At 47.5% G+C, this 27,992-nt stretch overlaps 1 protein-coding gene across 3 annotated transcripts in view; it reads left to right on the top strand.

Moving 5' to 3' along the window:
• The window catches only part of OFD1 (OFD1 centriole and centriolar satellite protein), a 1,295,367-nt gene that overhangs the window by 1,189,938 nt on the left and 77,437 nt on the right, over positions 1–27,992 (top strand). For all 3 annotated transcript variants that reach the window (XM_069640569.1, XM_069640570.1, XM_069640572.1), the window contains one exon: positions 7,873–8,049. In XM_069640569.1, the coding sequence (XP_069496670.1) occupies positions 7,873–8,049 (177 nt within the window). The remainder of the gene's footprint in view (positions 1–7,872; positions 8,050–27,992) is intronic.

Raw genomic sequence — 27,992 nt, 5'->3', positions numbered from 1 at the left:
GCGGGGACTGTGGGTCCAAGATGTCGGTAACGGACTTGCACGACGCTTGCCTCTGGTGCCTCGGGGAGGCCCACGACACGGACGACTGTGTCGACTGCCAGTTGCTCACGGCCAAGGCCTTGCGGGAGCGCAAGAAGAAGTTGTCGGTAGGTAGGGTGTCTAAGCCCCGGAAGTCGAGGTCTGCGAGGCTTTCGACAGATGATTCGAGAGGCGACTCTCTGCGTCATCGTCAGAGGTCCAGTGGGTCTCCTTCCAGGAGTCAGTCTCGCCACTCCTCTGCCTCTTCGAGGCATTCCCGGAAACGCCGGCATCGGTCGCCTTCCCCGTCCTCTTCCGAGGACTCCACCCGTCGGCGGGTCGCTTATACCACCATGCAAGCGACACCGGAGGAATGGGCTTCCTTCGGGAAGAAGATGTTAGCGATTCTCGAATCGCAGGACACCGGTCCGTACGCGCCTCTGAGTGGGGTTGGTCGTGATCGGTCGAGAGACACCGCTCGCACGCCTTCGGGCTCCGGTGGTCGGCACGGTTCGCAGGAGAGGTCCCGCTCGGACAAGGGTAACCGTTGTCGCCATGCCCGTTCCAGGTCCCGTTCCTCGACGCGCTTGAGACCGCGTGATCCTGTGCAGTCTTTGAGGTCTGGCTTCGAGGCCTGTGTCGACGCCGCCGATGCTGGCCGCGCTGCGGCTGACGTCGACGCCAATTCTCTCGACGCCGACGCGTTCGGCGCCCTCAACGCCTTTCAAGGCGGCGGTGTCAGAGGGGCCCCGTGGCACGGGGGTAGCCCCTAGAAAGGCTCTGGCTAAGGTCAGGCATAGCTTTGGTCACCAGGTGTCTTCCTCTCATGGCCTGGAGAACATTTCAGAGGGTGATGAGGGCTCTGATGAGGGCTTGGTTCTGGTTAAGATGCCAGATGAGCTTCTCTCGGGCCATAGCCAATTTGATGACATAAGGCAGTCACTGCATGATGCCAGTGGACTGGACACCTCTCCGGAGGTGGAGTTTTGTAGGCCTGAGCCTGGCACTCATGCCGATTCTTCGTACCGGAGCCTTATGTCTCGGGTCACCGAGTACTTGGGATGGTCGGCTCCCCCAGGGGAGTTTGTTCAGGATGATCTCACGGACATCCTCGATCTTGGTCCCCCCACTGACCCGGTACTGCCGTTTCATATGGCTCTGCAGAGAAGGGTGGCGGCGGCTTGGACTGCTGCAGAGAGTCTCCCGGCAGTTGGCAAGTCTTTGTCGCGAAAATACCGTCCAGCCAGTAGCGACCCCTGCTACTTGTCCAGGCACCCCACTCCAGAGAGTTTGGTGGTGCAGGCGGCTACAGCCCCAGCAAAGCAGGCGTTGTATCCTACCATCCCTCCGGATAGGGACGACAAACGTTTTGATGGCTGGGCGAAGAAAGTGTTTTCTTCAGGGGGGTATGGCGCTTCAGGCGGCCAACTCCGAATGTGCCATGTCTCATTTCACACACACTCTGTGGAACTGTGTTGCATTAGCAGCTGAACATATTCCCGAAGGGGACGAACGGGATGGTTTCCTTGCTATGGTTCAGGATGGCAAGGATGCCATGTGTGAGGCCGTTCAGGCGGGTTTGGCCATGGCAGATTGTGTCAGCCGGTCCATGGCGCACCGTAATACGCAGGTTTGCATGGTTGCGAAAGTCGGGGTTCGCTCCTGATGTGCAGTCCCGGCTTCTCTACATGCCCTTTGACGGTGAACATCTTTTTGGCAGCAAGGCTGACAAGAGCCTTGAGGTTCAGACCTCCAAAGCTGCACCGGAGTCGTTGGGCGCTGCAGTTCGACAACCTCTGCCTTTTCGTCCTAGGGGACAACAATGGAGGGGAGGTTCCTTTCGTTATTACTTGTCCTTCAGTAAAGCGAGAGGAGCTGTCAGTCAAAGAGGCCACCGTAAGAGTGCCAGAGGTGGAAAACAGGGTACCCGTGGTGCCAAGGCCGCTCGGGCAGTTGCCTCTTTGCCCTCAGGTAACGCCGCAGCCGGTACCACTCAGTCATGAGGCCATGTCCCATGGTTCGCCGGTTGGGGGAAGGCTGGCGCAGCATCTTGTAGAGTGGCGTGCCATTACTTCAGATGTGTGGGTTCTGGAGATCATAACCCAAGGCTACTGTCTTCCTTTTCGGCAGAGGCCTCCCGACAATCCACCTGGGAACCTCTCTTTGTAGAGTCTGGATCCGCTCCTTGAGCAGGAAATTCAAGCCCTGCTGGAGAAGGACGCCATAGAACTGGTGCCTGTAGCGGAGAGGAACAAGGGATGGAATTCCCCTTATTTTTTGATTTCGAAGAAAGACGGGGTATTGAGACCCATCATGGACTTGCGCAGTTTGAACAAACTCCTCAGGAAGGACAAGTTCAAGATGGTTACTCTCTCTCAAGTCCTCCAGGCCCTTCAACTTCAGGACTGGTTGGTGTCTCTCGACCTCAAGGACGCTTATTTTCATCTGCGATCCATTCCGAGCACAAGAAGTACCTGAGGTTCGCGGTTGGCGACTCGCACTTTCAGTTTCGGGTCCTGCCGTTCGGATTGACCTCCGCCCGAGGATTTTCACCAAGCTCATGGTGGTGGTGGCAGCGCATCTCAGGAAAGGGGGGATTCACGCCTACCCCTATCTGGACGATTGGTTGATCAGGGGGTGTTCTCCCAAGCAAGTCCTGGATCATCTGTCCTTCACCTGCCACTCCCTCAATTTAAAGAAGTCCCATTTGACGCCAACACAGCGGCTCCAGTACATCGGAGCAGTGCTCGACAAATCCCTGGGGCTGTGTTTTCCTCACCAGGTGAGGGCTCTTCACATTCAGCAGATGCTGCACAAGTTTCAACTTGCCCAGACGCTCCCGGCGTTCGAGTTCTTGAGGTTGCTCGGCCTCATGGCATCCTGCATTCTTCTGGTGCCAGAGGCTCGTCTGCGGATGAGATCTTTGCAGTGGGCACTCAAGATGCAGTGGTCGCACACTTCCGGCAGGATGTCGGACCCTGTTCAGGTGCCGCCCTCGGTCGCCCAGGACCTTCTGTGGTGGGCCGTCGAAGGCAATCTGATGAAGGGGGCCCAGTTTTGGCTTCCCTGGCCGGAGGTGACTATCGTGACGGACGCATCCCTCACGGGATGGGGAGCTCATGCCAACGAGTTGACAGTCAGCGGTCGTTGGTCTCCGTCGGAGTCCAGACTCCATATCAATCTGTTGGAGCTGAGGGCCGCCAGGCTAGCCCTGAAGGCTTTTCTGCCGACTGTTCGAGGAAAGAGTGTCCTGATCCTAACGGACAACACGGTGGCCATGCACTACCTCAACAAAAGGGGGGGGGGGCAGGGTCACTTCCTCTGTGCAGGGAGGCGATGCAGCTCGAGTTCTGGGCCATCCAGCAGGAAGTTTTGATCTTGGCTGTTCATCTGGCTGGAGACAACGAGATGACGGACGCTCTGAGCAGGCACAGCATGATCTCTCACGAGTGGGAGCTGGTTCAGGAGATTCTCCTGGAGATCTTCGCCCTTTGGGGGACCCCTCAAGTGGATCTCTTCGCCTCCAGTGTCAACCGGAAGTGCGAAAGGTTCTGCTCGCGGGAATTTCCTCCAAAATGAGCCTTAGGGGACGCGTTCGTGGTGGAGTGGTCATTCCCACTGCTGTATGCGTTTCCTCCAGTCCCGGTCATCCCGCAAGTACTGCGGAGGTTACGGAGGTTCGGTTCCCGGATGATCCTCAGTGCTCCGGCGTGGGCCCGGAGGACGTGGTACCTGGACCTTCTCGACTTGTCCATCTGCCCTCCACGTCGTCTTCCCTACTGGGACGATCTGCTCTCATGGGAGGGGGGTCAGGTTCTCCATCCAAAGGTCAGATCCCTCAACCTTCACGCTTAGCCTAAGGATTGGGACCTCCCTGAAGACGTGTTGGAGGTGTTGCTCTCGGCCAGACGGCCGGCAACAAAGTTTCTGTACCGTTGCCGTTGATTCTGCGACTGGTGCCGAGTTAAGAATGTGGATCCTTTTGAGTGTGACATTCCCATGGTTCTGTCTTTTTTGCTTTCCTTGGCCCACAGGGGCTTGCAAGTGGGTACCATTAAAGGTTACCTGGCGGCGCTGTCCATATTTAAGCGCTCGTCTGAAGAATGTTCCTATTTTAAGATTCCTTTAATTTCTCAATTTTTGAAAGGGCTCACTAATGTGTTCCCTCCGTCACCTTTTCTGGTGCCCGGTTGGGATTTGAACCTTGTTCTTAAGTTTCTTATGGGTGCTCCGTTTGAGCCTTTGCATTCTTGCCCTTTGAGACTGTTTATTCTTAAAACTGTGTTTTTGGTTGCTGTTACTTCCGCTCGCAGAGTGAGTGAGTTACAGGCACTTTCAGTTAAGCCACCCTTCACTGTGTTTCATAAGGAGAGGGTTGTCCAAGTTCGTCCTTCCTTTCTTCCGAAGGTGGTTTCGGAATTTCATTTGGGCCAGAAGGTTGTTCTTCCGGCATTCTATCCTCCTCCACATCCTGGTAAGGAAGAGGAGAGGCTCCATAGGCTTGATCCTAGGACAGCGTTGAGCTTTTATATTTCACGCATGTCCCGAGTCAGAGTGGACGATCAACTCTTCATTGGTTATGCTGGAAAGTGTTTGGGACAGGCTGTGACGAAACAGACTTTGTCTCGTTGGATTATTTTGGCTAGCTCCGAGTGTTACCGCTTGGCGGGTAAGGACCCACCGGTTGCTTGCAGGCCCATTCTACCAGGGGTATGGCTGCATCTACTGCCCTACAGAGAGGTGTTCCTATTTGTAACATCTGTGATGCAGCCACCTGGGCTTCAGTACATACTTTAGTACGTCACTACTCCCTCGATTCCATCCGAGGACAGGATCTGGCCTTTGGCAAGGCAGTCCTTTTATTCCGCAATTTGATTGGGCATGCTAAATTTGTGTTCTAAATTATTTTCCCACCTCCTTGCTTTGTTACTGCTTTGGGAGTCTGTCAAAGATATGGAATACGTCGGAGGACCCAATCCCCTCTAAGAACAAGTTACTCTTACCTGGTAATGTTCTTTCGATGGGATGGTCCGACGACGTATTCCATATCGCTCCCTCTCTACCTCCCCAGCTGCAGAATTTCTTATACAATTGCAGCTTACGTTTCCGCAAGGCCTTGTGTGTCTGACTGGCAGAAGACTGGTGTCACACGTTCTGGGGGAAGAAAACTACAACTGAGGCTACGGGTGTCGTGCGTCCTACTTATCACATCGGGTGATGTCGGCCGTCGGAGGAGGTCCTCGGGGACAGCGCATCAACGTCATCGACGCAGGACGCAGACGCCGAAAATGTTCCCAAGCAGCACAGCTGCGGTGATTACTGTCAAAAATATGGAATACTTTGTCGGACCATCCCATCGAAAGAACGTTACCAGGTAAGCGAGTAACTTGTTCTACTCACTGTAGTGACTAACATACTCTTAGTCCATAGTCCCCTTTCCTCCATACGTTCAACCATCCTCCTGCCTAATAATACTGGTGTCATTAGACAATGTTAAATATTGTCGACGCGTCAATGGGGGACTGAGGAGTAGCGCCGGTGGGCGGAATCGGGGGAGCACATTCTCCCAGGGATGCGCCCCCACACGCCTTTAAATTTCAAGAGGGAGAAGATGTTTTCTGGTGAAAAGGGTTCAGTTTCCCATCCCTAGTGATCGACGCCCATGCAGTATGGAGGAAACGGGATTATGGACTAATAGTACGTTAGTCACTACGGTGAGTAACTAGCAATTTTCTGACACCTCACACTTACACTACAGGATATACAATTTTGATATAAATGAATCACTTAACAAACTTGGTTTGAGTGGTCTTTGATAGAGCTGAGTGGAGTTTTATACATAAGATTCTGCTCAAATTGGGATTTGGTCTGAATATGCTCAGAATGATGGAGTGAAACTACTGGTAGCCCAAAGCAACTTGGAATTAACAAAGGGTGATCCAAAGGTATTTCCCTGACAAGAGGTATGAAGCAGGGGTGCCCTTTACTGCCCATCCTTTTTGCGGATCTAATGGAACCATTTGCTATTCATATCAGAAGTAATGCAAATATGCAGGGGATAAAATGTGCCTCTTTGAGGACAACATCATGATGATGGTTCGAAATCCATCTTAGTTCCTGGGCCCAATATTGCAAGGAATTGATAACTTCTCTGCAGCGTCTGGGTTTAAGGTTAATCATCCTAATCGGAGGGGCTGGGCGTGATCCTGGCCAAAGAAGAAATGGAAGACATCCAGGCGTCAACGGCTTTCAGATTGGGCCGGAAAACACTGAAGTGTTTAGGGATTTATATCACTCCCCAAATTCCCAATCGATACAAGGATAGCTATCTCTGAAAAATAGAATCCTTTCAAGCTGATATCAAATGATGTGGAAGGCTCTATAATGCCTGACTGGGGAAGATCTCGATTATCAAGATGAATATACTGCCCTGCTTGCTCTACCTTTTCCAGGCTTTACCAATTGCAATACCCAAGTCTGAATTATCTAAATTACAAAAACTCAATGTGACTTTTGTTTGGCAGGACAGAAGCACAGGATTCACTAGATGGTTTTATGATTGGCGTGACACTGGGGTGGGGGGGGATCAACTGGGATACCCTGACATAGGATTGCACTTTAAGGCAACGCAGATGAAAATGCTCTCAGAATGGATGCGGTCTGAATCAGAGAGACAGTGGCCACATATAGAAGCAAACATGGTTAGCACTTGTCCATATGGCTAAATCAATTGGGTTAACATAATCACTGACTTTACCATGGCAGTCTGGAACAAGGCCAGGAAAGTTCCTGGAGTAACATCTGTTCCCTCCCCATTTACTCCCCTTTTTGGGAATTCCAATTTCACACCAGAGTTAAAAGACGGCTTTAAAAACGGTAAAAGTGCTGTATGAAACAAAATGGGTAACCTCTTCAAAAAGGGGAAGATTGAGTTTGATGAATGCAAGGACAAGTTCGGAGTTAGGAGTGATGGAAGTGGATCGATGGGTATGGGGGCAGCAGGGATCCAACTAAAATTGAGAAAACTTTGCTGGGGTCCACCCCAATGAAAGTGCTTATATTGGAGCTTTGCATGAAGCGGAGCTTACTCCAGCCAGAATAAAAGGAGAGACACATGGTAGCCTGGGAAAGGGGATTCAAAAGGACCATTCCAATTGAGGATTGGTGGAGAGTGGCAGGGGGCAATAAGGAGGGTGTGTCCCAGTGCACAAATCTCAGAAGTGCAATACAAGTTGCTTTATATATGGTATTACGTGCTGCTTAGGATGCATCAGATGTCTAAAAATAGATTGCTGTTATGCCGGATGGGATGCATTCATTAATTCATAGTAGTCACTGAGAAATGTCTTGCTCGAAGTTAGATCCATAATAGGGGCAATACTGGGCTTGACATTGATGGACTTGAAATTATGAAATTACTGTTGGTGACTAAATGGTATATCCCATGATTGTGGGGGAAGCCCGACATGCCAACAAAGACAATGTGGCTGACAAGGGCCTGATACATGTTAATTATAAAAACATCTTACCCATATAGTGTAGGGCACTTTAATGAAATGGCATATAGTCTGGTCACCTTTCTTGCACACAGCTGCAGAGAATTGCCTAGCTCTGTTGTACCCAACAAGACTGAGAGCACTAGGTAGGTTTGAAAGTGTTGCAAATGGTTATTTGTACATCTAGGATAGAGAGTACATGTTCTGCAGAAGGGGAGGCCATGGATTGGAAGTAGGGGGGTGTGAAGGGGGCGAAGGGAGGGCAGGGAAGAGCACTTGATGTAAATTGTCTTTGATTACTTATGTATGTGATTTCTGAAACCGGTTGGGGAAAAAAAAATAATCTATTTTTTTGCAGAGCTTAAAGGAGGAGGATTCTCTTGGAAATATTGAGAACAAAGATTACCTGGAATCTGAGAAAATAGAGGGGGATATTCTTAACCGTGAAGATGTTTCTGCTGCTCCTGCCCCCAACCCATTGGAAAAGTACATGCAAATAATTCTGCAAAACAGAGAACAGGAATTAGCAGACAAGGTGAGCCCTGATGCAATCTGATAGTACTACTATAAATACCAGTGTAAATGTAACACTAACGGCATTATTGTATTTGAAATATAATTTTTATTGGTTATGGGATAATAGTCTTTTGCAGATTTTTTGGCATGTTCACGTCCACCAGGCGAAGACCCTGGAAGCATTTTCCTCATCCACAGTCCTTGGAGTGCCAAACATGACCAGGACATTGGATACAGAAAGTATGGTGCAGCCGGAAGTCACCATACCTCAAGAGTATATATGATGATTTCAGTTCCATGTTCTTTACGACAAGGAAGAGCATTCATTGTATGCTGAGAATGGATAGTGTGGAAGTTTGGCAACTATATCTGAAGAATTGTATATACAAAAAGAAATTACCATTTCCTAAAATGAGCAATCAGATGCTTTTCAGTTAAAAATTCCTATGATTAGGTTCCTATGATTGCTTATGTGGTGTCAGCAGCCTGAACTGTGACTCATCTTACAAATGGACTGTGGATGTGAAGCGATGACCTCAGTCTAGGCATCCATCATGGATACTGCCCACTTCAAAAACCCCTGGACTTGGCTTTCCAACATCATAATCCTTGCGCAGGGTACCTTTACTTCTGTCTTGGGGCTAGCTACTCCACGGGGGTGCCAGAGAGCCAGAGGTTTGCTCTACCCTTGAGATCTTAAATCCTCTTTAAGACGGAACACATCTTTGATGCAGTGGGTTACTGGATCCCTGGTGGGCTAAAATCCATGGAGGAGGGTGACATTGAGGATTTCCTTGAAGAATTCTATGGTTTGAATGAGAGTCCGACCAACAGGACATCTGGCTTGCTCTTGCTATCAAGCAAGCTGGCACTCTCCTTTATTGATTCCTTAACTGTATTGGAATTCATGAAGGCTTCGATATGGGAGACACAATGTATCCTTTTAGAGGAACTTTCCAAGGTGGCCGACTGTCACTACTCCTTCAGTGACAAAGGAGAAATGAACAAGCTACTTACCTCTGGTAACGTTCTTCCGCTTGGTTGTTCCTCCCAAGTATTCCTCATCTTATGATAATTATCCTTCCAGCTTCAGTTGCTTCAGAAATCTTTTTGACAGGGGGCGCTGTGTGCCGTCTTGTCGAGTCAATGTCCCTCTAGGGCCTCAGTTCGACTGTCAACGTCATCACCAGTCTAGTTGGTGTATGCAGTGCCCGTTTGTGTAACTAGAAAACAGTGGTGCACTGTTACTGAGACGCATCTGAGAAACTACAACAAAATTGCTATGCTATGGGACAAACAAACCATGAAAAGAGACACAAAATGAGACTCGGAGAACCACAAAGAAACACAGTAATCAAGTTCAATTCATAACATAACGCACTTTACTCATGCCTTGTATGATAAAACCACTGTAAATTACTACACAAGCGAGCAAATCAGCACTCCTTAAGCATAGGTGCAAGCTACTGCAACTTCCCCAGCCCTTCCGGCCTGTCTCCTTGCAACAAGCTCTCAGACCAGCTGAGTATTTCTGCTGTATCTCTAGCATAGTAGCAATACCCTACTAGGTCTCAGCATTTCCCTGTCCACACACAAGCTCCTAATAATGAGACAGCTCCTCTTCCCACTAGCTCTCTCTTACAGCAGTTCTCCCAGCCACACACACACACACACTCATGACTCCCATCAATCAGAGTGTTCACTCATCCAAGAGACAGAGAGAGACTCCCCTCTGATCTATTGAGTCGCCTGCTGCTCTCGCCTAATGCCGAACTCCCACTCTCCTGCTCTCCTGACAGAGTCTACTCAAAAGAAACCCTACAGATATACATTGCAATGACGCACTCTCACTGCACAGTAAGCGTTTCTATCTACGTGCATGGATATTAGTTCACTGTGACATCTCTACATTAGGACATGACAAGCATATCCTCTCTTGCTCATAGCACGGAGACGACTCATTTTGCGAAACCAAAACAGAATTATCTGCAGTCAGCCTTTCACCGAAAAGGCACATTCCCTCCTCGCCTGCTCCTGCAGCCAAGCCCATCTTCCTGTCTGTGCCAAACAGTACTGGTTGTCTGCCAAAGACAGTTATTTATCATAACAATTCACACTGTGCAACAACAATCCGCCGCGCACAGTGAAGCCGATTCAGAATGGACAGAGACAGTACAGATTCTAGCGCCTAAAACTAAGATACAATGTGCCATACAAATGACAAGCGTGCAATTGCATATAAATGCATGGCTATCAACAAACATGGAATCATTATGGCTTGAGCAAACCCATTGTATAAATATGGCCTATTTTTACATGAATGCATAAATGAATACATGGTCAATGGATGATTTACTAGATGAATTACTCTCATAACTACCATAGAAATATGTGGACTAACAAAACTCCTTTTATCATACTGATAATTCATCCCAGGAATACATGTACCTAGACAGGTAGTCGGGTCAAAACATGGAATACTAAAGCAAATGATGTAGCTAGCTTCTCAAACATCCTAAGGCAATAACATGGAGTTCAATGGTGTCACTGGGACAGCAATAATGGCACTCTATCAGTAGTGTTCTGGCAAAACCCATAGTGTAAATATGGCTGCCCGAAACCTCATCACACCCTGCACCGGACATGTCGGGCCAGTATATATAGAGGCGCCACGCCCCATGACCTCAGTTCCTTTGTTCTGCGCACTCTGCTCACTCTAGGAGCACCACTTACCTTTTATTCATTACCGAATTGGTTGCTACGTCAAACCCATTGCAATGGCAAATCCGACGTCGTCTTCAGTGTTCAAACCCTGCTTGGATTGTCAGATGTTCGTGTCAGACCTCCACCACATATGCCTTTACTGCCTTGGTGAAGACCACGACGCACAGGACAGCGTATCGTGCCAATCTTGGCACCCGAAGGTGCTTCGAGATCCTGAAGCAAAATCTTTCACTTTCCCCCACAAGGAAAATGGTGATAAGTGGACCCATTCAAGGTCGCAGGGCACGGACCACAACACCAAGGAACATTACCCTATCAGAAAGGGCAAAAAGAAGTAGCACCGCAAGAGGTTGAGATCACCCAGCGGTACATCCGGTATCACTCTTCTTTGTCATGCCCACCCCCAGAACTGTCCCACACTTGTGCACTGTTTCACTCCCTGAAGCCAGCTCTCCTCTTCAAACACACGCCAAGAACAGTCATAGGCTCAGAGGATTGGGTAGGTGGTCCAGTTAGACGCATTTATGGGGCGTCAGGCAGTCAACGTTAGCAAAAGACATGGACTTGCAACTAACTTCCTGGTTCTACAAACATGGCTGACTAGCAGGCCAAGGATTTCATTGAGGATTCCACGTCTAGTTGATGGGAGCGGTTTCTATATAAACCACATCCCAGGTGTGAACCTCGGCTTCACGTTGATCTGCATCCAAGCAGCAGAACGCTTACCACCAGACCTGCAAAATAAGAAAGAAAGGCATTAGAAGCAATCAAGATGCTGGAATATTTACCCTGCTGACACGCGGCTCCTCGCGGCTCTCTTAACAGCTCCGGACTAATCTCCAACCAGCTCCGACCTACCCCTCGTTCTGTTGTTGGCGCTGTCCCTCATCTTGACATAGGCTTGCTCCTCGACTCTGCACCAGCATCACTGTTCTACAGGTAGCTTGTGGCTCTGTCAGCCCCGCCTGCAACAAAAAAACTAAGAAAACAACAATACAGGCACGCATGCTGCACCGGCAGCAAGACAAGAGACAGTCAAGCACTGGCAGGTACGCTGCCGTGTACTGAAAACAGCTGATCTCAACCTGGAATGAATTGACACGCCACGCTCTGCAGACACTAGCGCAGCAGCACTCATTGTAGCTCCTCAGCTTCACAGATGCTCCAGAGTGCTTATTCTGCAGCACAGAAGCTCCACAGCAATCAGACATTCTACTGCCTCACTGAAGCGCCATAGCTTCCCCAAACCTCAGGATCAGCCTACCAAGGAACCAGAACGTTTCTTCCACGGAAGTCACGTACTGAAATACAGGTCACAGCCGGCCTGGACCCGACACCAGTGAAGTAACTGGTGCACATATGAACAGAAGAACTGCGCACCTGCAACAGACGGCAGGATGGAGAGCCCAACAACACGTAAACTTAGGTGAGCTTACACCCATTGAGGCTATATATTAAAGGGAGGTGAGGCAAGGGAAGGGTGGGGGCACAGTGGATTCTAGCAAGTTACATCTCTCGACCCTTTTTTTAGGCGAAGCCCTAGCTGCCTCTATCCCATTCATCACAGAGTAGGATCAGGGTACCCGAAGGCCCAGGCGCTCCCGCAGAAGTCCATAACAGACGGTAAGCGTTAAAGTCTTCAAAGAAGAGGAGCCACCACTCCAAGGAGGGCCATGAGATGCAGCCCCGCAGGTACCCTTTCCTAATCAATCCTCTATTCCAGAACAATGGAAGGCGCTCCGAATGAAGATGCTAGACATCTTTGGACTGTGCTTCGTAGAGTCGGTAGAGAGACGTGGCAAAGTGACAATGTTGTGTCTTCGGTCCCCCGGCCTATGATCCCTGTCCAGCAGCGCTGATGCCGCCGGAGTCACAAGAGTACCTCCTGCTTCCCAGAAGGGCATATGTGTCCCATTTGGAGGACATTTATGAGGAAGGGCATCCTGTCCCTTCTGGGGCTGGAGCCCTTCCACCCAAGGGAAGTGAGACTTTCGAGTGGGGTTTAATGGAGAATTGGGTGACTTGGTGCACCAGGCAGCCAACTTGCAGGAGGCAAGTGGCCTGGACACCTTGCCAGAGGACGGCAAGATCCATGCTGCCACCCCTGGAAAACCACAGGCAGCTTTCCAACGCCAGATGGCGAAGGTAGTCGATACCTTAGGGCTGTTAGCACCTTCACGTCCTAAGGTGCAGTATGACCTGATCGGCCTCTTGGACGGGTTTAAAAAGGAGACTTTATTGTCTTTCAGTCAGGCAGTAGAGGTGCCACCGATGAAACTGTGGGCCAAGCTGGCGTCAGTTCTCTCAGTGAACCATGACTTAGACAAGTAGCATAGGCCGGCCCCTTTAGACCCCTTACTACTTTTGCCCATGCTTCCCTGGAGAGTTTGGTTGTACAGGTCCCTACCGCCTACCTTAAAACAATCTCATTCACATCTTTGCCCCGTGATAGTGGCAGCAAGAGATTAGACGTAATTGGTAGGAAGATTTTCACCTCTTTGAGCCTGTGTCTCGGATGCATCAATGCCTCTTGTGCCTTGGCAACATTTTCTTTTGGTCTGTGGTCAGTGATGCCCAAGCACATTCCCATGGGGGAGATGCGGGACAGTTTTGAAGCCCTTATTAAGGATGGCAAAGAAGCCTCCCGACAAATTTTGCAGTCTGGCCTGGATACCACAGACTGCGTCACAAGGATGATGGCCACCAGCACAGTCTTGCAGTGTTTTTCTTGGCTGAGGATTTATAGGTTTGCTACTGACACTCAAGAGAATAGCTTGGACATGCCCTTTTGTTGTCATGAACTTGTTTGCCATCAAGCCCGACAATCATTCAAGAAGTTTAAAGCCTCTAAGGCAACCACCAAATTGCTCTGCTAGCAGTGCAGCAACATGGGCCTGAAAACTCAGCACGTAGGAGTCCCCCCGCCCCCCTCCCTTTGCCACATATGCGCAGAGAGGTAGATGCACTCTCAGGAAGGCAAGAATAACGTCTGACCTACAGCGGTAGAGGCCAAGGTGCACCTAGAGGATGCGCTTCCACCCTCACAGCGCTCTCCGCAGCCCCCGAGGTGAGGCATCTGTGAAGTAGACTTCTGCCATTTATCCCCTGTGGGAAGCAGAATTTCGATGATTGGCGAGGAATGGAGAAATAACACCTCGGATGCCCAGGCCTTACAGGTTGTCCAGCAAGGATACTGCCTTCCTTTTGTCTCGTGCCCTCCAGACCGCCTCCTCATGCCACCAGCCCTCAACTCTGGAACGTCTCCACCTGGAGGAGATTCATTAACCTCTGGCAAAAGGAACCATAGAGATAGTACACTGCTCTGAACGAGCCAGGGGTTGGTACTCAACTTACTTTCTGGTGCCGAAGAAGAATGGAGGACTGGGACCAATCCTGGATTGGTGGCTTCTGAACTTGTACTAGTTCAAGATGGTCACGCTTGCCCAGATCCTACAGGCCCTGGATGTTAAAGACTGGCCAGTTGCCCTGGTTCTTCAGAATGCCTACTTCCATGCGGCTATCTACAAGAAGCGCAAGTAGTACCTGATGTTCAAAGTGGGGAACTCATTTCCAGTTCAATGTCCTCCCTTTCAGCCTGTCTTCTACACCCAGCGTTTTCACTGCTGCTAACCATAATTGCCTCAGGAGGGAAGGCATTCATGGCTTTCCCTACCTGGACAACTGGATCGTCCATGCCTGCTCACCAGATCTAGGATAAGCAGTCTGTTGTACTGCTTGGGCTTCTCCCTGAACTTAGAGAACTCACTGGTTTCGCTGTCCCAGCCTCCCCCACCCCACATTTATTAGTATGGTCTTGGAAATGTGCCTAGGTTGGGGTTTCCCACCCGAGGACAGCGCAGTGAACATCTTGAAGATGGAACAGGTTGTCCAGCCTCTGACGGTTCCAGTTGCAGCTTTTCTGCACTGGCTGGGTCCTATGGCATTGTGCATCTTGGTAGTTCCAGAGGCCCGTCTGCGCATGAGGCTGCAACAGTGACTTCTGAGCTCCCAATGGTCACTGTTTTAAGAACTTCAGACATTCCTACTGGTCTCAGAGTGTGTCCAGAGACCTACAATGGTGATCCGTGAAAGACTAACTCCTGAAGGCGTCACCTTTTTGTCAACCTTGTCCACAAGTGACTCTAGTCACAGATGCAGGCCTGAAAGGCTAAGGCGCTCAACTCCAAGAACTTACGTTGAGCGAGTTGTGGTCCCCCTCTGAGTGCCAGGAGCACATCAACCTGCTGGAGCTGAGGGCAATCGGGCTGGCACTGGTTGCTTTCCTCCCCTCTGTTAAGGGCAAGACAGTACTGATCCTGATGGATAATACTGTAGCTTTGCATTACCTCACCGAGAAGGGCGGTGTGGGCTCATTGTCTGTGCAGAGAAGCAATGTGATTGTGGTTCTAGGCTCTGGAGAACAGAATCTCTGACTGCGGCCCATCTGGCCAGCAACGAGAATATTCTAGCGGATGCACTGAGCAGACAGTCATCAGTCTCCCATGAGTGGGACCTCTGACACAAGGTTCTGTATGAAATTTCCCTCCTCTAGGGTCCTCCCAGGTGGACCTCTTTGCTTCCATTGTAAACAGGAAGTGTGGGGGGGTTTTCTCCAGAGAATGTCCTTGTTGGGGAGCTTTTGGAGGACAGTTTGACGGTCGAATGGGACTTCGATCTGCTCTGTATTCCCACCCTTCCCTGTCACTCTACTGGTTCTCAGGAGACTGTCTCTGTGAGGGTCAAGGTTGGTCTGGATCACCCCAGACTGGGCTCAGAGAAGATTGGTGTCTTCCGCAAAGGACAGAACTCCTCTCCCACTCAGAGCGGAGGGTCCTGGTCCCTGAATCTTCATGTCTGGCTGCTGAAGTCTGAGGTATAAGGAGTGGGCTATTCCACAGGACGTTATGGACGTGCTCCTATCTGTTAGAAGACCTGCCCCCAAATCCATTTATGCCAACAGGTAGCAGAAGCTTTCGGACTGCTGCCTGTAGAGTGATCTAGACGCTTTTACTTTTCCACTTCTTCTGTGTTGGAATTTATTCTGTCTTTGGGCCAGACGGGCCTAGAGATTGATACAGTGAAGGGGTATCTTGTGGCCATTTGGGTCATCAAGAGGACTCCGGAGCAGGGCTCCTTTTTCACAATCCCCACAGTCATTCAATTACTGATGTGACTTCCCAATATGTTTCCTCACGTCAGTTTGTTGTTCTGGTGTGGGATTTAATGTTAGTGTTGACTTTTTTAATGGGCCTCCGTTTGAGCCCCTTCATTATTCTTTAAAATTGCTCACCCTTAAGGGGATTTTCCTGGTTGCTATCACTTCCGCTTGACGGGCGAGTGAGCGCCTGGCACTGTCCATTAATCCTCCCTACTTGATTTTCTCCAGGGTGAAGGCTACATTGAGAGTTAGGCCCTCCTTCCTTCCGAAGGTGGTCTGATTTCCATCTCTCTCAGAAAATCCATCTACCCATCTTCTTTCCTCCACCTCATCCTTCCAAGTCAGAGGAGGATTTCCATCGGTTGAATCTGGTGCAGGCCCTCAAGTTGTACATCTGTCGGACAAGGTAGAAGAGGATTGATTAGTAACTTTTTGTTGGTTATCGGGCTGTTACCAAACAGGCCCTGTCTGGATGGATCATTCCCTGCATCCTGGATTGCTATGATCTGACCGGCGTGTAGAGGCGTCTGGCAGAGGCCTGCTGTGCCCCCTGGCGGAAGAAGTGTTTAAGAAGACCAGCTGGCGCTGAAAGATGGATATCAATGATGAGGAATCCCTGGAAGGAACGTTCTTTGCCAGGAAGGTCTGCATGATATTTGTGTCTGTTGGGAACACCAAATCGATCTCTTTGTCTCAAATGTGAGCCAGAATTGCAATTGTTTTGCTGCAGGAAGTTTTCTGCACAGAATCCTCTGAGGAAACAATGATTATAGAGAGAAACTTTGATCTCGCTCATCATGTCATTCCAATTGCTCTGCTGGATACTGAGGTGGTTTGGGCCCACACTCTTCCTGATAGCTCTGGACTAGGTCCAGAAGATGATGTACCCAGAACTTCTGCTATTGTCAGTCTGCCCTTTTGTTAAGGGTGGGATTGCTCTCCCAGCTCAGGGCAGGGCCCTTTATTCAAGCCTGAGCCGTCTCACCCTTCAAGCCTGGTTACTGAGATGCTTAGACTTACAAGGAATGGGATTAATCGGTCTATACTTGGAGATGGCTTAATTTCTTTGCCTGGTGCCATGAGAAGCACGTGGACCCTTTGTCTTGTCCAATATTTTTGTTTGTACATTTTCAGTTTTTCGCAGCTTTGTAGAGATTGGCACTGTTAAGGGGTACCTGGCCACTATTTTGGTCTTCAGGAGGGCTACCGGTCAGGGCTGTCTCCACACCAGTGTATTGTTCTTACAGACCTTCACTTGTCCTTAAAACTCCTTGCCCTGTTATAGTGCCTTCCACCTCACCCATCTAAGGTGGAGGGGTTGCATCATTTATACCATAAGAGGGGTCTCTACTATGCCTCTTGTCTATAAATTTTACTGGTGCTCAGCTTCTAAGGCTGTTATCAAAGACTTTTACAGTTTTATCATCCTTTGTATTTCTGAATGTTGCTATCTGACTAACAAGGAAGTGCCTGAAGGCCTTGGGGCACACTGCACTAGAGGCTTGATGACTACCTGTTTGTTACAGAAGAAATCACTATTGTGGACATCTGTCAGGCAGCTATGTGGACTTCTCTGCATAGATTCTCTAAAGATTACTCCATGGATTTCTTGTCTGGTCAAGATGCCCGCTTTGGCTGAGAAGTTCTCTAGACTCTAATGGTGTAGTTGATTAGTTCCTCTCTACTCCATCTTCCAGGTTCAGTACTGCTTTGGGACTCTTTTATGATGAGGAATCTGTGGGAGGTAGGGAATCCATAAGATAAACAAATTACTTCCCTTCGGTAGTGTTCTTTCTGACAGATGAGCCCTCACTCCCACATATTCCTGTTCACCCACCCAACCATCATTACTTCTTGCAGTTCTTGCATTTCCTCAGCAGCTAAGCATGGGAAAACTGTCTGGAACAGGAGTCCCGGACATAGTCGCCTACCCAGCCCTACAGATAAGGGGTTTATCGGCCACTTTTACTCCCTAAAAATAGGCAAATACTCCCAAAAAATTAAATTAGGGAGTAAAACTACTCACAACAAAAAATAGGAAACAGACTTTGTGCCCCTGCTTTCACCCACAGTGCTCCATGGATATGTTTGGACCAGTAATGCACATAGTACCACAGGAAGAAACCACTTTTATAACTGCCTGATCAGAAGTAAAGTTGTAGCTTTTAATGTGCATGAATAACTAGGTGCAAAGAAATAATTATTACCAAATAAAATCAAGTTTCTGGTTAAAACATATTTTTCCCACTTTGAATTACATTTGTATTCCGTATAAAGTCATTTTACTCTGAACTTTGAAAAAATAGGGGGTAAAATACTCCTACTTCCAAATCTTATCTGGAGCCCTGAGGCTACCCATGATGTCCTATTCAGAATTAACAGGGATGGCGATAATGCCGAGCCGCTGTGCGCTCCCTGGTTGCTAAAAATGTTTTGTAACCAGACTACTGTCTAGAGCATATTTCTAAGATGAAAAATCTATGAGCATCTAATCCATCACAAAGAACATTACCAAAGGGAAGTCATTTGTTAATCTGTCTGCTTTATTGGGAGGCCTAGAAAATTGACTTTTACGGAACTATAACTGACCGTCAACATGACAGTAACTGTGTCACTAACCAAACCTTAAGTTCTTGTAGTTCAACAGGCTCATGTGGCCAAATGAAAAATATTTCTTCAGTGTATTTCCAATATAGGATCTCCTCATTTTAAGGATCAGTGTTATATATGAATTACGATTCACCCATAGTTGCTCATGTATAAGGTAGCCACTTTTAGCACAAACGTGGAGCCCTTGGTTGTGCCTTCGACAGTAAATTTCACTTTTGAAAAATAAATGTTTTGGTTAAGGCAATTGCTCTCAATGTGATCAAGAAAATCTGTGGAAAACCTCTATGGCAGTTGATATAAAAATGTATGATGGACATGCAAGCAATTTGGGGAATAATTGTATATAATAAGTGCACGTCGATTGTAAATAGTAGCTGGAATGCCCTGTCAAATGCACAACCCTTGATCGAGTCGATCATTTGCGTTATATCCTGAATGAAATGTTGGCTGTTCTCTTAGATTGGCTGAAAAAAATGTATCCATAAAAGTTGGCAAGGTTCTAATATGAAAACTGACAATTATTGTACGGTCAGGTGGATGTGGACTATACTTCATCTGGTCTGAAATTCTGGATTGGGTTGCCTAAGGAAAGGCTATTTTGTTCTTAAACGAATGGGTGGAGTATAGTTAGATTTATGAAACACATTTCTTCAGTAGGAATTATATTGATGTTTGATTTCATGCTTGCCTTTAATCCCCCACCATGTTATGATGGCTTTAAGGTTAACCATGTTAAGGATTTCAATCGGGCAATACACTCTGCTCTTGGCCTAGTGTACAGCGCAATGGAAAAACTTATTTGATATATAGATTCAATTATTTGAAAGATGTACCACTCGTATTACACCCCTTACTTAAAAATACCCAGGGTCACTCTGGACCAGGAATCGGGCTGGTTTGCAAAAGGTATTATTTATTTATTTAAGATCAAAATTACAATATATATTTTAATAGGTAAACAACAATCACCAAAGGGGTGACAGAACACAGAATAATATCTTTAACACACTAGAAATAAGTAATGAGCAAAACAAATGCAGCATAGAAATAATACTTTTGTGTTGGTTTAGAGCAGATAGCACTATGGTTAGAGGTTCCCCCTGCAACACCCCTCAACTCCCAATAGGCAATGCAAAGAGATGGAAGGAGAGAGCAGGTATTCAGGAATAGTACTGATCAAACAGTGTCTCACTTCCCCCTTCGCCCCCTTACACAGAAAGAGAAAAACAAAGTGGGCTTTTCAATGGTCAGGATGACTTTTAAAGTGGCTGAGCAAGAACTCTAAATGTGTGGAAAAATGCTTAAATTATTCTAAATTCCTACAGGAGCCGCTTTGAACAGTTGCACACACAAGCATAAACAATGATTTAGTCAGCAGAAAACATTTGCAATCTTAAAATCCAAGTCGGAAACAAATGGAAGCTATTTCACACGTGTAAAAGTTTCTCAAAATGAAAATTTGCAGCAAACTTTTCTGTGCGCGATATTCGCGCTAACGGGAGAATCGCACTGTTTTGGGTTCTATGAATAGCTATGGATATTAGGTACAAGTAGGAGTTGAAATTTCTATTCTATCACAAAAACTGAGGGAGTTATAAAGGTTTTAGTAAAGGTTGTTTTTGCAAGATAGGCGCGAGAATGGAAAGAGGCTTCAGTTTTAAAATCAGAAAAATATTGACTATTGACTATGGACTAGAGCATCCAAGCTAAGCCACCAGGACAGTACAACGTAAGAGTCAGGAGTGATTTGCGACTCAGTCCTGGTTCCTCGCTGTCCACCCTGGAGCGCTAGGCTGGTCACTCAAATGAAATTAATAGATCAAAGTTGACAAAATGACTAGGAAAAGGATGCTTTACAGATGGACCGAATAAGATTTCACTACGGATTTAAACAATATTACTGATTATGGAGTTAAGGATAGTTCAGAGGTTAGGAAGGGACAAGATAATGCACAGGGATCAACAGTTTCTAGCTTCCTGTTAATATTCACAAAACAAAATGGATTTAAGATTTTGGACCGTCAGGATTCTGGACCATTGAATCATATCTATCAGGGACGGACAGCTGGGCACATCGGACTGGACAGGGTCAGCAAGGCGCTCTGGTCACAGCACGGCATAGGACTGCACAGGATCTTCCCTTCTTGTTTCTGAGGATATTTCAATTCAGCAGGCAAGCATTAACAGCACGCCCGGCTGTATTATGATGCTTCCCCTAAGCTTTTGGGGTTCTATTCTAGAATTTGAAGCCTAGCTGAGAATGATTCAGCTATGCATAGGCTTTTGCTTTGCCAGGTTTCTGGAGTCTGGAACAAGGAAGATGTAGATTTCAGCAGCAGAGCGCTCCGCCAGCAGTCAGGAGAGTGAGTGGATCTGTCAGTCTCTATGTGTTGTCAGCTGTCTCTATTTACGCTATAAAATAACATCATAAAGGGGGTGTGTGGGCCGGCTTAGCTAATCTTGCCCCTGTGAGCTGGGATAGGACCACAATTCATCTTCGTCTTGCATTTGTGGTGATTCGATAAAGGCCGACTGATGTCACATTTTATGATTTGCTTTACAGCCCTCAGAGACCTCCCTTTAGCCACTGGTCTCAAAATCGGATTTTACACTAAACACACATTTCTACATTAGTCACTTTTATACAAATTACACACAAAGATGCCATATTTTATGTAGCATCCGTTCATCAAAATCTCGCAGCCGAAGGATCTTGTGTTAATTTTCTACAGAATTTTGTCTTTTCGCTATGCACACAGTATCCAAATTTCATGCAACTTTCCACAAATGTGTGTTTAACATGGGAATGAGTGTATAAAGTTTCACAATTCTAGCAGAAATACAGACCACATAAACCCACATTTCTTGCCATTCTTGTTCAGAAAAAGCTACACGGTTGTACTAAGTTATCAAAGGTAGTGCTAAAATTTAGGTTAATTATTCTGCCATTTTCAGATTTTGCACCCCTTTTGATAATAAGTTATACCCATTCTAAAAATGTCCATTACCTATCCTGTTAACACCAAATGGTCAGTATTTGTCACTCCTTGAAGCATGCGCTGGCCCCCTCCTTTGGAATTTGCTTCTGTCAGCCAGGAGTTTCCTGGGCTGCAGCAGTTTTACGGCCTTTCACACCTTCAATATCCTGGGTTGTAGGATGTCCACTGTTCCTTAGCTTTCTATAGACAAACGTCTGGGCTGCCCAGCAATTAACACCTCCCCATGAGTTTCTGTTGAGGAAGGCCCTCCTTCCAGGAGAGAAACCTGCTTTTCTAGTTCTGGCAGCCCCAGCCAGGCTAATTAACTTTTAAATCCAGCAAAACCACTTTGTTGCATGAACCATAAGTACATTATTTTCTTAGCCTTAAAACCTGTGGGATAAAAACACAACTAAGATCTGTATTCCTTTTTGGCAACAATCCTATTTCCTGTTTGCTAATATATCATCTTTGATAGTCGACATCGAGCTTCAGCTGCATCAGAATTATTTTTTGGCAGAGGGCACTGTGCGTCGATAGCGTCAACTCGATGTCCCTCGAGGGCCTCTGTCTCGAGAATTGTGTTATCGAAGGCATATATAGCAGGCGCATTTCCCGTTGGCATCAGTTCAGTTTTTCCGCAATAGCTTTAGCTTTGAGAACGTGACGACTGTTATTTCGAAGGAAAATCGAAGAAATTGTCTTCTTCTTCGACACCAACAACCCTGAAGACCGGGTTAAAAAAGTGTTGATTGTGGGTCGAAAATGTCATTGACCGATCCTCATCGTATATGTTGGTGGTGCCTCGGGGTAGACCATAACACCTCTGACTGCTCCAACTGCCAGTCTATGACAGGAAAGGCCTTGAAGGACCGAAAGGGTACATTGAAGGTTGGTTGAATCCTACCCCAGCCAAGAATCCTTCGACCAACGAGTCGAGTAGCCACTCTCCTTTGGAGGAAGAAGGTTAGGCGGTCAAGATTGAGCAGTGGCTCTCACCATTCCTCACTGTCTTTGAAGAAGTCTAAGAGAAGGTACCATAGGTCGTCTTCATTCGACTTCGTCGGACGCTTCCCCCGAGAGGGTATCTTGACCAACTTAAAAATCCACTCTGGCCGGGTGGGAGGCCTTCAGAGCAGAGCTGGTCAAAATATTTGAGAAACAGAAGCCTCCAAGCCATGCTCCTACCGTGCGTTTGAAAGAAGCTTTGAAGGAAAGGGGTCAACGTAAATCCTGTGCGCCTTCAAGGCCGTGACAAAGGCCTTATTCACATCAGGAGCCGCTGAGGCCTCGAACCGATGACGTAACATCGAAGGATCACTCAAGCCGAAAGCATAGGTCGAGGTCATCGACACCTTTGACGACGCTAGCGCCTTCAATGCCAGCCAAACTGTTGCCGCCTAAGGCATCGACGCCAGCTGCGTCATCGTCAGCTGCGCCATAAACTCAGAGCGCCCCACTAAAGCCTATGGCACCAATGAAAAAGGTTTTGATGGCTCCTCCAGCGTCAAACGCATTTTTATAAAACTTCATACCTGAGAAGACCTATGTACCTCTACCAAGAAAAGGCTATTTTAAGTCTCTTCTATATATGAGGAAAATGAACCATCAGATGACGAGTCTCCATTTGTCCTCCAATTTGCTACGCCAAATGTACCACAGAGTTTTATAGCAGAGGATTCGAGGTTGAGAATCCTCAATGACAATGTACAGACAGCAAGTGGAGTGGACACCTCACCTGAGTTGGAGTTTGGGAGACCAGAGTCTGGGGAGCATGCTGATACGTTCTACAGACAACTCATGTCCAATAGTGGACTATATGGGGTGGAGTAGGCCTCTACTGCCATTCGAACAGGAGCATCTAACAGACATCCTACATAAGGATCCTCAGTCAGATCCTATAGTACTGTTTCATAATGCCTTGCAAAAAAGTGTGGTGACGAATTGGGAAATCCCGCAAACCAAACCGGCTGTAAATTAAAAACTTGACCAAGAAGTACCGCCCTTCCGGTAGTGACCCCGACTACCTGTCGAAACACCCCACCCCAGTTAGTCTGGTGGTACAGGCACCTACTGCAACATCTAAGTAAGCGGCTTACCCTACCATCCCTCCAGATAGGGATGGCAAAAGAGTAGATGGATGGGCAAGGAAGGTATTTTCTGCAGGGAGTATGGCACTCAAATCTGTCAGCTCCACATGTGCCCTTGCAAAATGTACATTCACTCTATGGGACTGCATTTCCATGGTGGCAGAGCACATTCCCGAAGGGGATGAAAGAGACTGGTTCTTAGCCAGAGTTAGAGACGGCAAAGACACCATGTGCGAGTCTCTTCAGTCAGGTCTGGGTTCTGCTGACAGCATCAGCAGAACAATGGCTACTAGCACCGTTATGCGCAGGTTTGCGTGGTTGCGGTAGTCGGGTTTTGCACCGGATGTGCAATCCACACTTCTCAACCTGCCCTTTGATTGGTCTCACCTTTTTCACAACAAGGCTGATGAGTCTTGAGAAGTTGCAGACCTCAAAGGCGACGGCCAAATCTTTAGGTACCACTATTAGGCAACCTCATGCTTTTTGACCTAGTGGACAACCTTGGAGGGGTAGATCTTTTCGCTACTGCTGCTCAGTTGGAAGGGCGAGAGGAATGGCTGGTCAAAGGGGCCAAAGAAGATTTCCTCGTGGTGGATGAAGAAGAGATGTGAAGCCAGCTCAGGCAGGGGCATCTTTACCATCTGCTACTGCATCAGCCGCCTCAAAACCTCTGGGGACCTGAGTCACAGTTCACCAGTGGGAGAGAAACTGTCTCAGCATCTAGAAGAATGGTGAGAAATGACTTCGGATGCTTGGGCTTTGGAAACTGAAGCCCACAGTTACTGCCTTCCTTTTATACAGAGACCTTGGAACAATCCCCCGGGGAAGCACTCATTGAGGATTCCTGATCCACTCCTTGTGCAGGAGATTTTAACCCTGCTAGAGGAAGGCGCTATAGAACCGGTGCCTGTAGCGGAGAATAACAAGGGTTGGTATTCCCCTTATTTCCTAATACCCAAAAAGGACAGAGGATTGAGACCCATCTTGGACTTGAGATACTTGGACAAGTTCCTCAGGAAGGACATGTTCAAGCTGGTCACACTTTCTCAGATCCTTCAGGCGCTCCAACTCCAGGATTGGCTGGTGTCATTGGACCTTCAGGATGCTTATATTCATGTGCCAATCCATCTCAAGCACAAAAAATACCCGAGGGTCGCAGTTGGCCATTCTTACTATCAATTTCGAGTTCTGCCATTCGGCAGACCTCTGCCCGAGGGTTTTCACCAAACTGATGGTGGTAGTGGAAGTGAGTCTCAGGAGAGGGGGATTCACATCTACTCCTACCTGGACGATTGTCTGATCAGGGCGCGTTCTCCCGAACAAGTCCTGTATCATCTTAACATCACCTGCAACTCCCTTCACATACTGGGATTCTCCCTCAATTACAAGAAGTCCCATATGACACCTACTCCAGTTCATCAGAGCTGTAATGGATACATCCTTGGGAAAGAGCTCACCACCCGAGGTGAGGGTTCAAGACATTCTACAGATGGTCACCAAATTTCAAAGTACCCAGCGTCTTCCGGCCTTTTATTTTTTGAAGTTGCTCGGCCTCATGGCATCCTGCATTTCTCTGGTGCCAGAGGTCCGCCTGAGAATGAGATCCCTTCAATGGGCTCTCAGAACTCAATGGTCCCAATTCTCAGGAAAGATGTCGGACCTACTTAAGGTTCCAAGCAGGGTCGCACAGGATTTTTTGTGGTGGGCCTGCGAGGACAACATTCTAAAGGGAGAACATTTTTTGGCAACCATGGCCGGAGATGAAAGTAGTGACAGATGCCTCACTCACGAGGTGGGGAGCCCACACCAACGATCTGACATTCAGCGGTTGTTGGTCTCCATCGGAGTCCAAAATACATATCAATCTTTTGGAGCGGAGGGCAATCAAGCTAGCGCTAAAGGCCTTTCTGCCCTCTGTACGGGGAAAGAATGTCCTGATAAGGACAGACAACACAGTTGCCATGTACTACCTCAACAAGAGAGGTTTAGGGTCGCTACCACTGTGCAGAGAGCAATGCAATTCTGGTACTGTGTAATTCAAGAAGGAATCTCCCTATCAGCAGTTCACGTAGCTGGAGAGAACACGGCGGCGGATGCTCTAAACAGGCAGAGCACAGTCTCTCGGAGTGGGAACTAGTTCAGTAAATCCTTCAAGAGATCTTTACCCTTTGGGGAACCCTGCAAGTGGATCTGTTTGCGACCTGTGTCAACCAGAAGTGCGAACTGTATTGCTCCAGGGAATTTCCCCCAAGAGGAGCTCTAGGAGACGCGTTTGTGGTGGACTGGAAATTTCCACTCCTCTATGCGTTTCCTCCAGTCCCAGTCATTCCTCATGTGATCAAGAGGTTGAGAAAGTTCGAGAAACACATGATCCTAATTGCCCCGGATTGGGCCAGGAGGACGTTGTACCCGGACCTTCTGGACATGTCCATCTGTCCTCCAATGCGTCTTCCACAAAGAGAGGACCTTCTCTCACGAGAGGAGGGTCGGGTTCTCCATCCAGAGGTCAAAACACTCAACCTTCACGCTTGGTTTCTGAAAGGTTGAGGTACAAGGATTGGGACCTCCCGGATGATGTAATGGAGATTTTGCTTTCGGCCAGAAGGCTAAAGTACATTCGCCAACTGGTGCAGAGAAAATAATGTAGATCCTTTTCCATGTAAAACACAGCATGTTATATCCTTTCTGCTATCTTTAGCCAATCTGGCGCTCCAGATTGGTACTATAAAAGGCTATTTGGCGGCACTCTCCATATTTAAGCGCTCGTCGGAGTAATGTTAATACTTCAAAATTCTACTGGTGACACAATTTCTAAAGGGGCTAACCAATGTGTTCCCTCCATCTCCGTTACAGGCAACCTTAATTTGGTTCTAAAATTTCTAATGTGTGCACGTTTTGAACCTTTACACTCATGTCCCTTAAGGTTGTTAACCTTTAAAAACATTCTATTGGTAGCTCTAACATCAGCCCGAAGAGCGAGCGAGTTGCAGGCACTTTCGTCTAAGCCACCCTTTTCTATCTTTCATAAGGATAAGGTAGTTCTAAGGGTTAAACCTTCATTTTTATTCAAAATCATTTCTGATTTCCACATAGGACAAAACATTGTTTTGCCTTCTTTCTATTCCCCCCCCCTCATCCTGGCAAGGAGGAGGAGGGCTTTCATAGGTTGGACCCTCGTAGAGCTTTAAGCTTTTATATATCTAGACTGTCAAAACTCTGTATTGATGATCAACTTTTCATTGGCTATACGGGCCACAAACTGGGTCAGGCTGTTACTAATGACCTTATGCAGATGGATCATTCTGGCCATTTCAGAATATTAGAGGCTGACAGGGAAGGATCCTCGTGAAGGTTTAAGGACCCATTCCACCAGGGGCATGGCTACCTCAACTGCCCTGCAAAGGGACGTACCGATAAAAAGTATTTTTGAATTGGCAACATGAACTACTATCCACACATTCACAAAGCATTATCGCCCGGAATCTTCCCTCGGTCGGGATGGTAGCTTTGGAAAAGCAGTCCTGCACTTGGTTCATGAAAACAATTAAAATGTCATTCTACCCCCTCCAGCAAATCAAATACTGTTTTCAGAGTCTATCAAAGACACAATCCATTCGAAGAAGAAGAGACTTACCCCTGGTAACTTTCTTTCAACTGGATGTTCCTCCCACGTATTCCTCATCGCCCTCCCAACCTACCCCACGGTAGAATTTCCCATGCTATTACAGCTTGCATTCCTTCAAGGCCGAGTACGGTCATTGCTGTGGTTATGTGGGTCTTTCTACTGTAAGGGAAAAAACACAACTGAAGCCAACGGGTGCCGAGTGTGCTATACATGTCTTGAATGACATCATCCTCGAGACAGAGGCCCTTGAGGGACATCGAGTTGATGCCATCGACTCAGTGCCCTCTGCCAAAAAATGTTTAATAAATCCAAAGAAGCTGAAGCTGGATATCAAAGATGAGGAATATGTGGGAGGAACATCCAGTCAAAAGAACGTTACATGGGGTAAGTAACTTATTCTTCTATAGCAAAGTTTAGTTTTATAGTAATAGAGATGTTACTGCTAGTAAAGAATGTATGGTCTCACTTTAGATATGACATGGTATACATTTATTCACATTTGTACAACTGGCAGATCTGATGGAAATGGCCTTGGAACACCCTGTTATTAGCAAGCTACCTGCTCCACAGTATAAGATTCATCCACAACTTGACAAGTTGCAGAACTTGGCAATATCGGAAACTTCAATCCTTAGTGCAGTATTGGTAGTAAAAAAAAAAAACCTTTAAGTCCCATGGACTATAAACAAATGAGGTTTACTCTGCCACTGCCACTTGTAATCCGGCAGTAATGGAAATTCAGTTTCGTGGTATCTAGGCTGAATTAGCGGCCAGGTA

The sequence above is a fragment of the Ambystoma mexicanum genome, chromosome 7q (genome assembly GCF_040938575.1).
Source record: "Ambystoma mexicanum isolate Mex_15411 chromosome 7q, UKY_AmexF1_1, whole genome shotgun sequence".
NCBI lineage: Eukaryota > Metazoa > Chordata > Amphibia > Caudata > Ambystomatidae > Ambystoma > Ambystoma mexicanum.
Note: the sequence above shows the minus strand (reverse complement) of the source record. Positions and strands in the feature narration are given on the sequence as shown.